The 18,019-nt window shown below is 51.5% G+C and overlaps 1 protein-coding gene across 8 annotated transcripts in view; it reads right to left on the minus strand.

The window, feature by feature from the left end:
• Nucleotides 1-18,019, minus strand: part of CABIN1 (calcineurin binding protein 1) — a 170,680-nt gene that overhangs the window by 41,733 nt on the left and 110,928 nt on the right. For all 8 annotated transcript variants that reach the window (XM_026448420.1, XM_026448423.1, XM_026448421.1 and 5 more), the window contains one exon: nt 4,725-4,838. In XM_026448420.1, coding sequence (XP_026304205.1) covers nt 4,725-4,838 — 114 coding nt within the window. The remainder of the gene's footprint in view (nt 1-4,724; nt 4,839-18,019) is intronic.

Raw genomic sequence — 18,019 nt, forward strand, 5'->3', positions numbered from 1 at the left:
TCCTATATGACTGTGATACTATGATCTATATGACAGATATATATATGTTTGTTCATCCATGGTTCCTGGCTCCTAACTCTCATAGCCCGTTACTGTAAACAGAATCTCTCTTTTTCTGACCTTCTCCTGCCCTTCTTTCCGCTTGCCCAAGACAGGACTCTAATTTGATTGTGGGTCTTAAGACCTTCATTCCAGATAAGAGTCCTACCCCACATCCTGGAGGAAGGAATGCTGCAGAGAGGGCAAAAAGAATCTGAATAGGTCTTGTTGGGTTTAGATAATAATCTTTTTGTTCAATAACATTTTGATATAGTTGTCCATGTTTCAATCATGCCTATGAAGTCTCCATAAAAGGCCAAAGAGGACAGGTTCCTGAGCTTCCAGATAACTAAATACACAGAAGCTCCTGGTGGGTGGCATGCCTGGAGAGAAACAATTGCAGGAGGATACAGCCTTCCCCGTATCCTCCTGTAACATCCCTTATAATAAACTGGGAAATGTGTTTATCTGAGTTTGTAAGCCACTTCAGCAAATTAATCAAACCCAAAGAGGGGGCTGTAGGAACATCAACCTGAAGCCAGTAAGTTAGACATTTCGGAGGCCCAGACTTGTGACTAGTGTCTGAAGTGGGGGATGTTCTGAGGACTGAGCCCTCACTCAACCTGTGGGATCTGATACCATCTCCAGGTGTTGAAACTGAGCCTGGGCAATATAGTAAGACTCCGTCTCTACAAAAAATTAAAAAATTGGCTGGGCATGGTGGTGCATGTCTGTAGTCCCAGCTATCTGGCAGGCTGAGGTAGGGCCCCCAAAGGCCTAGGTGACAGAGCACAGTGCTATCTCTTAAAAAAAAAAGATAATGTTGGAATTTAATTCAATTAGAGGACACCCAGCTGGTGTCTGCTACTGAATTGATTGCTTATTTGTTGGTGGGAAAAAATCCGCCCCCGACTTGGTCACAGAAGTCTTCTGTCTGTGTTGACTGTTGTGTTGGTGTGAGAACAAAGGAAAAGGGGTTTGAGTTTTTCCTAAACTACAACTCTCGTAATTTTCAAAACTTATCATTAAAAAAATAACAGAAGTGCCCCCCACCCAAGCTCTAAGGATGACAGGCTGAGCAACACAAAGGCTGGGTAGTGTGGATGGCCCAGGACAGTGGGTTGAGAGGGGTAGGGATTAGGGTGCTGATGTCCCCAGCCTCAACTTCCCTCTACTGCCTCTCAAGGGCCAGCACCCACCTGCCGCCTTTGCCTTCTCCTGGACTAAACAGTAAACTCCAGTGCAGGCTAGAAGGGAGGTGAGCCAGTCTGCTCATCCCAACCTATAGGCCATCTACCAGAGACACAGCCTCAATCCAGCAAAGTCAGCCAAGGCTGCCCTAAATGCTCCTTCATGAACACGTTAGTATGCAGTTTCCCCAGACTTGGGAATATGCCAGATAGACTTATGTGCTGAAAGCGTTCAGGAACTGCCCAGCATTTTTTGACATGCTGGACACTAGGCATAGCTCAAGGAGCACAAGTAGCCCAAACCTATCTCTAAAGAGAAGAGGTAAGAAAGCAGAGGACAGAGGCCCCAAAGGGTGGTAAAAGCAGCAGGTCACTGGGAAGCATGGAGGAACAAACAACTGTCCTGGAAGAGGCAAAACCACCAAAACACCCAGTCTGGACTGGGGTGGCCCTGATCTTCAGGGGCTTCCAGCTGCAGGGATGGCATTGCCTATGTGCCAGGCCTACATGGGGCTGTACCAGCCTTCCTTGCCACAGGCACACAGCCTCAGACTGCTTTTCTGCAAGACTCATTTTGGAAGGTCCCAGAAACTAAGGAGAAGGTGCAGGGAGTGAGCCCAATGGGAAAGGGGCCTGTAGCATGTGGCTGCCAACTTGGATGTGCTCTGGGGAGCAGCCATCTGGCAGGCCAGCTTCCCTAGCTTTATCATTAGAAAGGCTGAGGTCTTACCCTAAGAGGAAGACATGGAGGTTGGGTCCTTCCTTCCAATATCACTGCATAGGCTTTAAGCGCAAAGCACCAAAAGGAAAGAGGAAGAGAGGGAGGGAGGGAAACTATTTTCTTAAGTACCTACCATGTGCCAGATCCTGTGTCAGAAATATTACCCCATTATCTAACTTGATTCCTACAGTTACTCTTCAAGGCAGGTAATAGAAGCCCACTTTCAAGGTGAGGAACCCAGGACAGGGAAATTAAGCAACTTGTCTAGCTCTAACTCTAGTCTATCAACTGCAGAAAAACAGATTTTCAAAACACTGACAAAGGGCTTATTTCATTGATATATAAAGAGTTCTTATTAATCAATAGGAAAAGGACCAATAATCCACTAGAAAATGAACATGAAGGACACCAACTTTTGGATAGAAGTTAAAATTAGCGTAATGTCACAGTCAAGGAAGTGCTTCATGGGTGAAGCACTGAGCCTTTCTCTGTGTGTGTGTGTATGTGTGTGTGTGATGTATTGTTTGTAGTAAAAAAGACTGGACCTAATCTAAGTGTCCATCAGTAAGGAATGGGGGGCCGGGCACAGTAGCTCACACCTGTAATCCCAGCACTTTGGGAGGCCGAGGAGGGCAGATCACTTGAGGCCAGGAGTTCAAGACCAGCCTGGTCAACATGGTGAAACCCCACCTCTACTAAAAAAAAATACAAAAATTAGTTGGGCGTGGTGGTGCGGACCTGTAGTCCCAGTTACTTGTGAGGCTGAAGCAGGAGAACTGCTTGAACCCAGGAGGCGGAGGTTGCAGTGACCCAAGATTACGCCACTGCACTCAAGCCTGGGTGACAGAGCAAGACTCTTATCTCCAAAAAAAAAAAAAAAGAAGGGATGGGTAGGTAAACTGTGGGACATCCCGATGTTGGGAATACTATGCAGTAGCTATCAAAAAGAATGAGTGGCTATCAAAAAGAATATTGTTTAGTGAGAAAATACAAGGGGAAGAAAAGTGTGTGCACTTTTGCCTTTTGTGCACATCTATGTGCACTAGCTTGTAAATGGGCAGATGCCCTCTAGAAGAGCACACACATGGGACAACAAACGGTTTCTGTTGTGGGGAAGTAGCTGTTGCCTGGGCATGCAGGTGAGAGGGCACCTTTCTTTTGCAGCAAATCCCTTGGTATCATCTAGATTGATTATCAATAACACCTCCTACTTGTCTATAAAATATCAAACAGAGAGGGTGGGCAGATGCAGGGCTTTCAGGATCTGAAGCTCCTACTCTGACCCCAGAAGACCACATCCTGGGAGAGGAGCCATGGGCCCAGACACTCCCACCAGCTGGCTGGCTCTCAGTGGGGACCTGCCTGCCCGTGTACCCTGAGAATTGGCCTGTTACACACCTCCAGACCTGAAACCTGCTCTCCTCAGCTCCTGTTCAGGCCAACTCTGCCCTTCAGTTTCTCCATGAGTAACAGGGAATCAAGGAAAATATAGAAGAAACCAAAGCTCAGAGGGGATGAATGACCTGCCAAAGTCACTCAGCTGGGAGCTGGCCATGCTGGGAGGGGCGGTGGATAGGTAAGGACTTGGAGGTAGAGGGGAATGAGGGGCCAGCTGTCCCCATGCAGGGCAGAGGAAATGGGGGAGGGTAGATCCAGGTGGGGTGTCAAGAGGAGCAAATGTAGGTCTTTGGGATGAGAGGCAGGCAGGCTCAGGTGATTGGCCCTGCCCTGCTCAAGGAGTAAGTCTCCACCTCACACGGAATATCAGGGCTTAAGTGCGCTGAAAGCCCAATATTGGTCACACTTTTTTTTGAGAGGGAGTCTGGCTCTGTCGCCCAGGCTGGAGCGCCATCTCGGCTCACTGCAACCTCTGCCTTCCGGGTTCAAGCAATTCTTCTGCCTCAGCCTCCTGAGTAGCTGGGATTACAGGTGCCTGCCACCACGCCCAGCTAATTTTTGTATTTTAGTAGAGACAGGGTTTCACCATGTTGGCCAGGCTAGTCTCAAACTCCCGACCTCAGGTGATCTGCCTGCCTCGGCCTCCCAAAGTGCTGGGATTACAGGTGTGAGCCACTGCACCCAGGCCCCACTTGTTTTTTGTTTGTTTGTTTGTTTGAGACAGAGTCTTGCTCTGGTCCCCCAGGCTGGAGTGCAATGGCATGATCTGGGCTCACCGCAACCTCTGCATCCTGGGCTCAAGCAATTCTCCTGCCTTGGCTTCCCAAGTAGCTGAGATTACAGGTGCCCGCCACCACGCCCAGCTAATTTATGTATATTTAGTAGAGATGGGGTTTCGCCATGTTGGCCAGGTTGGTCTCAAACTCCTGACCTTGTGATTCACCTGCCTCAGCCTCCCAAAGTGCTGGGACTACAGGCGTGAGCCACCGCACCTGGCCCACACTTGTTTTTTAAGCAGTCAGAATCTCCTGCGTGCTTGAGACCATAGGAGGAGCTGCTCCAGCAGGAGGAGGAACCTGGGCCTGTACCCTTCTCATCACTGCCTATGTGGCCCCAGAATACCTGGGGCTTTGGAGAACATACCAAGTTCATCCATGCCTCTCCCCACAGGAGGTGGCAGTGATTTGCCAGAAGTCGCTCAGCAATCATAGCCCTACACCGGAGTCTGGCTCACTCTAGATTGCACCACCCTGCCTGCCCTCTGAGGATGCCACAAACCTGAGGCCCTGGGAACACCCACCTAGGGGGTCAATTCATGCGCCTTCAGTGAAAAGCAGTGGCAACAGTCTTGGAAATCAACAAGGCAAAGTACTCACGTTGAAGAAATTGGTCTTGTTCCTCTCGCAGAAGAGCCCCTGTGCCGGCATGTGCTGCAGTTGTTGCCACGGGATACTGCTGCCTAGCAACACGTCGCGGGCCCACTGGAGGTTCTGGGGAAACAAGAAGTAGGTTGGAAGTGAGTGTGTGGGCTGCTCAGGGCGCCCACAGGGAAGGCAGGCGGTCCCCTCCTTCCTGGCTGCACAGCAAACCACGATGAGCAGCAGTTCCTGCATACATTGATTCCACAGCTCCAGGCGGTTCTGGCCGTGGGCTTTGATCTTCAGGCTGTGGGATGCATTTTCAGAACTGATCTCTTGCCCAGCACCACTGGTTTGGGAGTGTAGTCCTTGACTGCCCAAGATGGGGACTGACAGAGACCCCTGGCCTGACCAACCCTATAAACCTGCCACATGGACCCAGTACCCGCCTCTGTCAGGGGCCCTCCACAAGTCCAAATAGCAGCTTTGACTTATTTGTCAGGAAAAGCATTCCTTATTCATGGCCAGTGGTACAGCTGCCTTAGGCTCGGAGGGCCAGGCTCTGGCCACAGTGCTTAGGTCAGTGATCTCTGGGCAAAGAGCCTCTTGGTGGAATCCAGGCCCAGGGGAGAATGGTGTAGGGTAAGAGGGTGGGCGCAGACCTGGCTGCCTCAGCCTTCTCTGGGGCCTTCTTACTGGCCCATAGAGCAAGCCTTCCCACCAGCTGCCTAGCCAGCCACTCCTCCCTCTCTGGTTTTCACCACAGCAGCCAAGCACCTTGCACTGGCCATCTTACTCCACCTCAGGACCATGCTGTCCTACAGGGAAAGGGCTGGCAATGGGCAGAGCTGGGCTTAGCACCTGGGACTGCACAATGCCAGACCCTCTACCCTTTCCACAGTACCCACTGCCCCGGCCAATCTGTCCTCCCCTCCTGCTCAGGTCCCTTGCTCACCTTTCCTAGCACTGGGCGCAGGCCTTCATCACCTTGCACTCCAGCTGCTCTGAAAGCCCTCACTTCTTGGTCTGCAAGCTTATCCCACCTGGTCCCATTCTGCCCACTGCTGGCCAGGCTCAGCATATTGAATTGTTCCCCCAATCATCATGAGGCAAAAGTACAAATCCAGCTCCCTGACTGGCTGGCTGTGGGGCTCATGCTAGCCTGCCTGCAAGCCTTTGCTCCGGTCTCTGCACAGAGGGCTACCCTTCTGCCCCCACAGGGCTGCTGTAGGGACTGAGGGCTGCTCCCCAGCACTGGGCAGGGCCCAGGGCTACATGTAGGAAGCTCCATTCACTGTGAGCTTCCCATCTGCTGAGGGACCCCCTGCCTGCCCCTCCCTGAGGGGAAGGAGAAACAGGCAGAGGAGGGAACAACCTGGGCAGCGAGAGGGTCCTCAGACCCCGGAGGCAGGCTCCCAATTGAGAGCAGAGGCCACTTTGCTCACACTCACAGAAAACAGTAAAATACCCAGTCCTGACCTTCAACTTCTGAGCTCCAGCACCCTAGGAGGAACAACTTGTAGTTTACTTTCAAGTGTCTCCAGCAGCTGGGCACGGTGGCTCACGCGTGTAATCCCAGCACTTTGAGAGGCTGAGGCGAGTGGATCGCCTGAGGTTGGGAGTTCGAGACCAGCCTGACCAACACGGAGAAACCCCATCTCTACTAAAAATAAAAGAATTAGCCTGGTGTGGTAGCACATGCCTGTAATCCCAGCTACTCAAGAGGGTGAGGCAGGAGAATCACTTGAATTTGGGAGGCGGAGGTTGCAGTGAGCCGAGATTACGCCACTGCACTCTAGCCTGGTGACAGAAGTGAGACTCCACCTCAAAAAAAAAAAAAAAAAAAAAGTCCCCAGTAATGCCTAGCAGCCATGCTTTGGAAAGCCCACTTCCCAGGCCACTCATTCAAAAGCCTCTTGAGGCTGGTTCCAAGTTCTCACATAATACCTCCCACCTCTGCACCCCACCCCACCCTATCCCAGGCCACATGCCCCTGCTCCACAGCAGGTCCAAGGAGGGAGGGTCAGCTGCAGACAAACTGAGTACAGGGTAGGGAGAAGGGGTGGGGGTTCAGGTATGCTTCATTAAAAGGAATAAAATGAAAGATTAGCTCAAAGACTAGTAAGTAGAGCAGGGCTCCAAGAGGAAGACGCAGGTGGGTCTCAGGAAGCCCAAGAAAGGGGCTCACAACCTGCATCAGTGCTCAGCCATGACCCACTGTGACACACTTGGTTCAAAGTCTTTCCCAAAGGAGATCTGAGAGGTTCAGCTCAGGCAGGTGTCCATCCTGGTCTAATCAGTCATAGGTAGACTCAAGAAGGTGATGTGGGACACTGTACTTTTTTTTTGAGACAGAATCTCACTCAGTAACCCAGGGTGGAGTGTAGTGGTATGCTCTCAGCTCACTGAAACCTGCAAGTCATTCAAGTGATTCTCCTGCTTCAACCTCCTGAGTAGGTGGGACTACAGGTGCCTGCCATTATGCCTGGCTAATTTTTGTATTTTTAGTAGAGATGGGGTTTCACCATGTTGCCCAGGCTGGTCTCGAACTCCTAACATCAAGTGATCTGCCCGCCTTGGCCTCCCAAAGTGTTGGAATTACAGACATGAGCCACCGTGCCTGGTCCGTCACCTATACTTCTAATACCACTGTTGAGCACACCTGACCATGGAGGTAGGCTGCAAAGGAGACCTACCTTTCATCCAGTCTGAAAAGGTCAGGGAGGCTCTGGGAGAAGGTGATACCTGGACTGTGGTTTGCACAAGGCTGTTATGGGGATAAGGGACTCACTGAAGCAAGTGCCCAGACACCGGGGACAGTCAGGACCTAGCCAAGGAGGTGGAGGGGATCAGATGTGGCTGCTCATAAGGCCAGTGGGGAGCCAGGGGACTATGAGGCAGGGAGTAAGCACTAAGACCAGGGGATGTGGAGCCCGGAGCAGAGACAGGCCGCCTAGGGGACTGAGCCTATGCATACCCTTCCTCTCCTCTATGGCCCTGGCCTCAATGCTGTGGCAAACCACTCCTCCATCTCCATGACCCAGGGCACAGGCCTGGCCTGAGAAAAGTTACCCAAGAGTCATGACCCCAAAGCTGCTTCTGGGGCTCCTCATGAACTTGGAAAAATGTCCAGAAGACCTCTTTAAGTAGCAGCACTTGAGGCCAGCAGGAAGAGATTTGAGAGCCTGGCTTGAAGAAGCATCTCCAGTAGCCATCATTTTCCTAAGAATACCAAGAAAGTAAAGCCTCAACAAAGACTTCCTTATGGCTGGGGATACAAAAGAAAGCACTGAGGCCAGGATGGAGAGAGTCACATAGACTTTGCTTCCCTGCCTAGCTGCCTTGTTGCAGGACCTGTGGCCATGGGATGGGAATGGACATTCCTCTCTGGTTTGTTTTCCACCACTCCACCTGCACCAAGCCAGTCTGTCCCCCAGATAGGAGCAGAAAGGGAGAAGGCAGTGGGAGAGGTTTCTGGGGCAAAGGGTGCAGAAAGCACTAGCCTGTCAAACCCAACCTCGATTATAAATTAGCTTCCCGCAGACCTGGCTACTGTGTACTGGTGGAGAGTGTGTTTCTCCAGCTGTCTCCCAGGCCCACCAGAGAAAGAGAGCTGATCGATGCTAAGGCACAAAGTGTCCAAATAGCTTATGGGGGCCCTTAGCTGATTCATGCCTGAGGCCCCAGATAGGTACTGACAGCGAGGGCTGAGACCTGTCTGGGGAATCATGGGTGCCTGGCTGGTGGGGTGGAGGAGGGGCAGAGACTGTGTTGGGCCCTTGCTGAACCTCTGCAAGGGGGAAGGGGATCTGACTTGCACGGTGCACCTGCAGCTTTGTGGTGTGGTGTGGTGACATAAGACAACATGATGCCTCCTGGGCTGAGCACAGTGCCATAACCCCTCACCTCACAGAATTGCCAGTTTACCAACGAGGAAATAGAGGCTCAGAGAAATTCAAGAGCTTGCCCAAGGTCCCAGAGCCAGGAAGTGGCAGAGCCATCCCTGGAATCTGGTCCAGGCTGCAAGGAGTCTGATGTCTGGGCTCTTCCCCTGACCCCCGGCCTATCTACTATGGGTGGGCAAGTCACTCTACAAATCTGCCTGGGCATGTGCTGTGTGCTGAACACTGAGCCAGCCATCATGGCCTCATGCAACCTGTCACACTGCTGGCTCACAGGCACCTCTGAGAATGGGAGGAGGCCCATGGAGCCACTTACCAGATAACGGCACATTTCCGTTGGCTGCATGGGCCCTGAGACTTATGCATATAGACCCTGCTCTGACAGAGGGCAGATGGAGGGCTGTAAGGTCCTGAAGAGAAGTAGGGCAAAGAATCGCAGATGCATACAGGCACCTTATGTCCTCCCTTGCCCACTATCTGGACCATCCCTGCTTCACAGCAGAAGGCAGAGGGGACATCTAACCCCTCTGCTTGAAGGCCTTTGGGTTGCACCTGCCTCAGGGCAAGAGTCAGCTCCATGCCTCAGTCTACCTGTCTACCCGCTGGCTCATCTCCCTCACATCCCCCAACCCCTCTTTGTGAACAGCCCTCTGGCCACACTTGTTCCCACCTTGGTCCCTGCAGGTCTCTCTACCTGGTGCCATCTCACCTTTCCCCCTGATGCTCCCCTGGAATACTATACCCACAGCCCCATGGCCACCTTAAATAGCCTTTCCACTGACTCGCAGATGGGTCTGCTGTCTGCCCCCACTTCTCTATCAGCCCTATGAGGGCAGGGACACAGTCTGACTTTACTGATGGCTCCTCCAGGACAAGTCTAGTTTGAAGCTCACAGAAAGGGTGCAACAGATGCCCACAGGAAGAATGAAAGGAAGCTGAGCAGTCTGACCTTTCATAAAATGGGAAGGAAGTGTATGTCAGGTTGAGGGAGGAGGGCAACAGCCATGGGGCATGAGAGGGGCTGCTTGGGTCCTGCCCAAGGCCAGGGTGCCAGCACTATGCTCCCTGGGGCCAGCTAAGTAACAGTCTAAGCCCTTGAGGCTAAACCTCAATGCCAGCCTCTGCCCACTAACTCGCACTACTCCGCCAGCAATCGTTTCACTACAGCACACATTGGGCTGACTGTCACAGCTCCTGGAACTCCCCAGGCTCACTTTCCCTTCGCACAGGAAGCAAAAGCTTGGGGTGAGGTGGCCTGCATACCTACCTGTAGCCTTCTGTGGGCCCTGCATGTAGTGGGGGCTTGGCAAAGCCTGTTGACAGCTGGAGATGGGAACACAACTACTACCCTCTGGGGACACCTGCTGTCCCAAGATGTGCAAAGTTGGAAGGCAGACCTGATCCCAGGTGCTATCTGTCACTATTGTATGGTGGCCTGGAGGATGTGTTCTGCCTGTGTCACCCAGGGTCTCTGTCCAGGGGCTGTCTCCCTGCCACAACCAATGATGATGTTCCACTCGCCACTTAACTAACTCCTGCCTCACAAACCCACAAGGGACAGATGGCGGGGGTCAGAGAGGTCAGGCTCTACAACTCCTACATAGTGACTCCAGGTGTGCAAACTATCTGGTGGGGATCCTGGAGCAGTGCCAGCCTATCTGCAAGACCAGCAGGGCTCCACAGGCTGCTAGGAAGGTGGCTATGGACCTCAGCTGTGCTCAGCCCTTCACCTAGCCATACCTCAGGCATTGGCATGGGGGCACAGATGGTGCTCACGGGTTCCATGACAAATGGAGGAATCAGGAGTGGTGGAGGGCTTGGCCAGGGAAGGCCTTCTGCAGCCTTTGGAGCCACCCAGGACCCCTTGCCCCATGCAAAGAGGACTGGCTGGGAGCCCTTGGAGTACAGTGTTCTATAGACCAGAGAAAGAGGAGTGTGTGGCTACCTGCTGATGGGAGACTCTAGTGGGCTGCTGGGGACATCCATAAGCTGTAGACACATACTTACTGCAAACTCACCCCAGCAACCTAGGACATGAATATCCCCAAAGCTAGACCTAGTAGACTTAAAGCCAACCACTCCTGATACTTCTAATCATGAAAAATTATAATTAGAATGTCTATGTTTGGATAAAGCCAAATATTAAGGATTTAGTGTAAAAGCTGTGCCCCCTCCCCCCAGCCCCGAGAATCCTGTGTGGTCATTAGAAGTCATGCAATCAAAGAGTTTATGAGTACATGGGGAGCACGAAAAAAGCAGAACCATATTTGCATACGTTTCTGTGTGTGTGTGTGTGTGTGTGTGTGTGTGTGTAAAGAAAGTAGGCAGAAGAAAGATGGAAAGGAAATGTACCCAACAGCCCTGAGAGTTGCCTGGGGAGGGAGACTCATGGCAATAGTTCTCAATGGGGGGGTGGGAGTCTGTCCCCAAGGGGGCATCTGGCAATGTCTGGAAACATCTTTGGTCATCACAGCTAGAGGAAGGCTACTGGTATCTAGTGGGTAGAGACCAGGGATATTGCTGAAAGTCCTGCAGTGCACATGACATCCCCACAACAGAGAATTATTTGGTCCCAAATGTCAGTAGTGCCTCAGGAGGGAACTCTGTTCTACATTACTCATATATACTCATATATATATAACTGTTCTACGTTACTCATATATATATATGAAAAGTTAAATACAGTTGTTGAAGGTGATAGATGTGCAAACCTTCTCAACTGATTCACAACATTAGTAAGAACAGAAGCAGGATGCATGACTGTCTGTGGACTGACCTTGACTTTTCTCTTTCCTTCACATCCCACAGGTCCTGGGCCAAAGAAATGGGGTCTGATTGGGCTAGCGCTGCCAGGCTGCTACTTGTCATACCTCATCTAAATGGAATCATTCAGTATTTGTCTTTTGTGACTGGCTATTTCACTTAGCATTATGTCCTCTAGGTTTCCCATGCTATCTCATCCATTGATTCAGCTCTTCTGTCTGAATCCATCTAGAATCAGACTACTTCCTGATATCCTGCTGCGATCTCCTCCCATCTCTGCTGCCACACTGACTTTTTCTTTACCTGTGTGGACACATTCTCAAGCTCCTGGGTCTCTGACTACTGGGTGGGTTTAACTGAGGGAATCTGATCAGAGCACTCACTCCTTGAATTCCCTCCCTGTGGAGTTGATGTGGGGCAGCCATCAATGGCCAGGCCCGATGGGCACTGCGGTTGGCCCAGGGTAGCACACTCTTCCTCGCTTGTGAATTCCTACTCTCTGCCTGGGCCTGTGTAAGTTGCTCCTTCATTAAGTGCTCTTCAGACTTTCCTGTTAGATGGGGCCATCTGTGTCCTGCCAGGCCTCTGACGCGCCACCCCCAACTCACTCTTTATATATCAGCCCAGTAGTGTCTCTGACACACTCAGGTCACATGGAGCCTCTCTTCTTCCACAACCTTGCGACAGATTTTTTTTTTTTTTTTTTGAGACAGTTTTGCCTTGCTGTGTTACCCAGGCTGGAGTGCAGTGGCGTGACCTCGGCTCACTGCAACCTCTGCCTCCCAGGTTCAAGTGATTCTCCTTCCTCAGCCTCTTGAGTAGCTGGTATTTCAGGCACACAACACCACACCAGGTTTTACACTTTTAGTAGAGATGGGGTTTTGCCATGTTGGCCAGGCTAGTCTCAAACTCATGACCTCAAGTGATTTACCTGCATTGGCCTCCCAAAGAGCTGGGATTACAGGTGTGAGCCACCATGCCCAGCCCTTGCAACAGCTTTAACCTAATTCAGGATGATGTTCCCTCAACTCTTCCCCTGCCAAACCAGGCCCTGAAAGCCTCTGACCGCATCTCCTTCCTCTCTCCTCCTTGCCCATTTAGTCACACCAGCTTCCAGCAGATTCTAGTCACACCAAGACTGTTTCTGTCTCTAGGCATGTGTGCTGGGTGTATGTCCATCTGGAAGCCTCTCCCCCAATATCCTCATGGCCATCAGGGCTCCCTCACTTGATTCAGATCCTTGCTTAGACAGGTCTTCCCAATCTCCCTGTCTAAATAGTCACAATCCCGCCTCTAACCCCTTACCAAGCTTTATTTTTCTTCCTACTCATCACTAGCTGCCCAATCTATTCTTCCAGTAAGCACACAATGCTGTATCCCCAGCACCTCAAAGAGGAACCTCCTGCGTGACAACCACTCAGTAGACAGCTGCTGAATGAGCAAACCTGCAGAGATGCACAGAAAACATGCTGGAGGGAGCACATGAAACACAAACACTTCTGCCATGTCATGGCTTGTGGGACAGTTGTGAGTAGTTTCATTCTCTTTTCCAAGCTTAAACAATATTATTGGTAATAAAAGCTTCTGGCAGAGTGCTTAAACCTATTCAAATGGCTGAAATCTGCATTTCTTTGCAGCAGAGAAGACCAGGCCATTATGGGGGCAACCTGTCCCACCTCCTCTGGCCCCTAAGGGCCCAGCAGAATCTTCAAACCATGAGGCAGACAGACTTTGAAATGCAAAATCAAGATTCCTAATTTGAGAAAAATATCAAGTTCTCCTTTTGCAAACTATACAAACTAAAGCTTGACAAGAATCTGGTTGGTTGGGATCTGCAGCAGCTCAGGACATCCACGTGAGGAGGCAGGACACAACGCCATTTTGTGGAAGGGGCCACTTTTACGTCCACAGAAAGGGAGGAAAGGTTAAAGGCAGGTGAACACCCTGCTTTGTGGCCAGCATGCCCTCCTGGTGCCTGGTTCTACTATCTGTGTGGTCCTGGCTCAGTCAGTGTGAACTCAAAGCTCACTGGCTCCCCCCGAACACTTGTCTGCGAGCAAAAAGCGGGGTCTCAACATGCAGGCCCTCACACCTACTCCAGTCTGATGGCGCAGGGCCCACTTCAGAGGCCCTCTCATTTAACCTGCACGATAGTCCTGACTTCTACGGGTCCCCCACATGAGCCAGCAGCACAGGCAGGTGGGGATACTGTACTCACAATAGGTGGGCAAGGGGTGGGGGTTCACAGCCAGCTGACCTGTCCTTTACCCAGGCTCACACCAGAGCACCAGCTGATCTGGAAGTCAAAAGTCAGCAGATTCCCTGGTGATCCTTTAGCTGAGCACACAGCACCATGGAGTCCCCCTGGCAGGAGTCTGTCTGTAACCAAACCCTGGGCCTGGGCTCATCCCATATCGGTACTGGGCCACAGAAATGGGGTCCGACTGGGCTAGCACAGCCAGGCTGCTACTCCTCATACCTCACCTAAGTGGAATCATTCAGTATTTGTCTTGTGACTGGCTATTTCACTTGGCATTATGTCCTCTAGGTTTCCCATGCTGTCTGATGTGACCGAATTTCCTCCCTTTTTAAGGCTAATATTCCACACTGTTTTGATGAGCATGTTATAGATTTGTAGTAAGTTTTGAAATTGATTTGTTTTTGTTCAAGATTGCTGGCTCCAGGGAACATCTTATAACTAACCCCCTCTGCCCTGAACCCCTTGCAGCAGAAGTAGCAGGAGGTGAAGGGGCTCAGCTCCCAGCTGAGAAGGAGGCAACTGGGAGAGCAGGGTAGGGGTGTCTATGCATTAGCCTTCTTCCTGGACACTCATCAGTAAAGGCCAGAACCTTCATGACAAGAGGTGTCTGATGCCATGTGTTGTCTCTCCTGGGGTGCCTCTCTAGGCTCAAAGAGCTAGGTTTCTATGGGTGTAGACTCAGGCCTCAAAATCTTGGTGAAGATTGTGATCCAGGGACTAAGTGATACAGTAGCTAGAATTAGGGCCCTTACAGCTATCAGCATAAATGATCATCCCCATCTAAGGTGTGCACAGTGTACAGGGCAACAGGTGGACTGCCTTGGGGTTGTCCAGGGGCAGCCTGTGTGCAGCAGTGCCAACCTTGGGTGGGAGGGCATCCTCAGGCAGGCAACAAAGGTCCCTCAGGACAGACCTAGCCCTTGGCCACTATCCCCCAGGCAGGGAGCCCTCAGAGGGCCTGGCAGAGGAGCAAGGAGTCATGGGAGATGCTGACACTGAAGAAATGGGCCTCACTAGAGGGGTGAGAAGGACTGTTGGCTGAGGGCAGGGCAGGGTGTGTTGGATATTGCCCCAGCACTGCAGCCTTCACCTCATTACCACAATAATTCTTTCATATCACTATCATTCTCATCGAGGAAAGAAGAGCCCTGGACCTCCAAGAGTTCCCATGAAGAGCCAGGATCTGAACCTAGGTTAGGCCAGCTTCAGAGCCCACATTCTCTCCTCCCCAAAAAGCCCTGCTGTCAGCAGCTAAGCAAGTGGCACACTGTGCCCTGAAGGCAGTTTCTTTGCAAGGCCTGGGCAGGCAGAACCTCACCTGGAGATGCCTGTGAAAGACCCAAGGGTTCAGGAGTCAACCACACAACTCCAGACAGGCTCTGCTTGTGGGCCCCTTTGAAGAGGCAGACATTGGACGCTCCAGTCCACCAGTGAGCTGTGAGATGGCAACAAGAAAAAGGCACTGCCAAGCCCACAGCAGGATTTTGTGAAGAAATGTGCTGCTGTCAAATATACACAGCGGGAAGTATTTGTTACCAAACAGCTGTGTTTGGAAAGTGGTAACTACTTCCCAGTTAATGGTTCCACATTAGTCAGTGACAACATGGAGTTGTGTCCCCCAGATCTGTGAACAAGCTGCTGCCAGCAAAGCTGACACCCCAGGTCTGGGCAGAGCCACATGCAGCCCCCAGGATGGCATGCCCCAGAGCAGCAGGTAGGTCTTGACTTAGGCTCTCGGGGGAGCTAGGTGTTAACAACCTGCATTCAATTTGATGGTGGTAACTGGTGCTCAGCAAAGGTTTCTGGGTGAAGCAAACACAGGAGCCAGCAGGAACCACCCTAGACTCAGCATATGCAGGGTCTAGAATGAGCTCAGTGGCCCAAGGCTACCTGAGGCACACTTGGCACCTGCAGAGCTGCCTCCTGAAGCAGATCTGTGGGTAGGCAGTGTGGCTGTGGGTAGGGAGTATCTGCTGCTTAAGGGGTCTCTCTTAGATTCAAGACAGCATTCCATTTCTGAGAACCAAGGAACTCAGCCTGGGAATGCAACAAACAGAAAAGCTGACAGAAACTGAGGCTGATGGCTATTGGGGGTTGTCTGGGGATACTGACATCAATGGTGCAGACAGCCCAAGGCAGCCTCCATCCCTGGCTGAGTGGGGATGGCTGGGTCAACTGGTCCACCTACCCTGGACCATCATAGATGACCAAAATGACCTGGCAAGGGGGCATTCATGGTTAAGAGCAAAATGGCAAACTATGAGTGTGGACAGGGTATGGGGGACAGTGCAGCAACTGGGCCAGCGTGAGACTGCCCAGGGCTGATGTCTGGCTCTGTCACTCAGCTCTGTGTGACCCTCAGACCAGGTTCCTAGATGCAAAGTAGAACGGGCATGATCCCATCTCTGGGGTCTGGAGTGCCTGGTCTTGAAAGCACACAATCAACAGGGCATGTGTACTGGAGTTGGGAAGAAATACAGGCAGGGCATCCTAAGTCCAAATATCTAAAATCCAAATTATTCCAAAATCTGAAACTTTGGTGCTTAAAGGAAATGCTCATTGGAGCGTTTCGGTTTTTCGTTTTGTTTTTTTTTTTTGAGAGGGAGTTTTGGTCTTTCGCCCAGGCTGGAGTGAAGTGACGCGATCTCAGCTCACGGCAACCTCTGCCTCCCCAGTTCAAGCGATTCTCCTGCCTCAACCTCCTGATTAACTGAGATTACAGATGTGCGCCACTACGCCTGGATAATTTTTGTATTTTTAGTAGAGACAAGTTTTCGCCATGTTGGCCAGGCTGGTCTTGAACTCCTGACCTCAGGTGATCCACCCGCCTCAATCTCCCAAAGTGCTAGGATTACAGGCGTGAGCCACCGCGCCCAGCCTCATCGGAGCATTTGGGATTTCAGATTTTTGGTTTAGGGATGGCTCAGCCAGGTAAATATAATGCAAATATTCTAAGATCTGAAAAAAAGCCAAAATCCAAACCCCTTCTGGTCCCAAGCATTTTGTATAAAGGATATTCAACCTGTACTAGACCCAAGACAGCTAGTTTTAGGGTAGTAGAATTGTGGTTATCTCCCTCCAACTTTTAATTTTGACAGAAATACTGTTTCCTACTTCTAAAATATTCATCAAGAGAAGGGGCAGGCTTTTGTAATAACAGCATTCTGTGTCCAGTGCTGAGCTAAGCACTTTACATGCACTGGCTCCTTCAAATTCAACATAAAGCCATTTAGCGGGGAAGTGGAGGGTGGATGGGTGGGGCCTGTATCACCACTCAACTCTCCTCCCACCCAAACCTGCTGTCCCTCCCCACTTCCCTTGCACAGGTGCCAATTCCTAATAAACATTTTGTACCCGAAATTCCATCTCGGCATCTGCTTCTTGAGAAGGTACCCTGTAACAGGATGAGGAAGGATCTGAGCTCACTACTGGGGACCACCAGATCCTCGTCAAAGCTGACTACAGCTGGAGGGGGCTGTATGGCTGCTTGAGGATGCACTTGAACAGAAGGACACCAGAGGTGAGGGAGGACAGGACAATGGTTACTAGTGTCTGTTCCACTGATGTGTGTGTGGGCTCTTGCAGTGGGCTGTGCTGCTCCCAAAAGAGGGAAGGGGGAAAGTTCCCAAAGCAATGGTAAGCCCAACAGAGTTCATATCAGCCACTGCCCCTCAGGCCCAAAGACAGCTTCAGCAGTGGGGACATGCTGGTTGGGGTTTATTAAGATCCAGGTCCACCAGGGTGCAGAAGGTCTGAGGTACAGAGCTAAGGTCCACTGCCAAGTGCAGGCTGAGCAGTGAGCAAAACAGGCTCCAGTGTGGCACCAATAGCCAGGGAAGCCGGAGCTGGCCGTTGTTTGCCAGCATGCACTGCACCTTGAACTACAGACCAAAGCCCCAGATGATGAGACTCCCTCCCTCCCAGACCTGTGTCACCTGCTGTGCCCTGAGGAAATCAACCAAGCCACATGAGAATGCTGGTCACTGTGGGGACAGAGCACTTGCCTTCTTGGACCCCTGTATCTAGTCCCCCAAGCAGAATTCTGTGAAGTGCCACTTCCTGCACATAGCCAGTGCCAAGCCAGGCCCCATCTCTTGGCCAACTGTCCATTCTGGTTCTTCAAACATTCCACAGAGGATGCTGGGGGGAACCAGCAGGAGATCTCTAGGAGGAGGACCTGAATGAGTCCTCACAGCAAGACCCTAAAGGTCACCCCTGTTTGCCCACCACACCTGGCCCTCTCTGGCCCTCGCCCACACCAATGCCAGCCCAGAATGGCCACCTTCCTGGGCTGTTTGCTCTGTCTGGGTGCTCTTCCTTCCTTCCAGACCAGTGCTGTCCCCTACAATACAGGTCTCAGCATAAAAGGTGTCTTCACAGAGGCACAG

The sequence above is a fragment of the Piliocolobus tephrosceles genome, chromosome 19 (genome assembly GCF_002776525.5).
Source record: "Piliocolobus tephrosceles isolate RC106 chromosome 19, ASM277652v3, whole genome shotgun sequence".
Taxonomy (NCBI): domain Eukaryota; kingdom Metazoa; phylum Chordata; class Mammalia; order Primates; family Cercopithecidae; genus Piliocolobus; species Piliocolobus tephrosceles.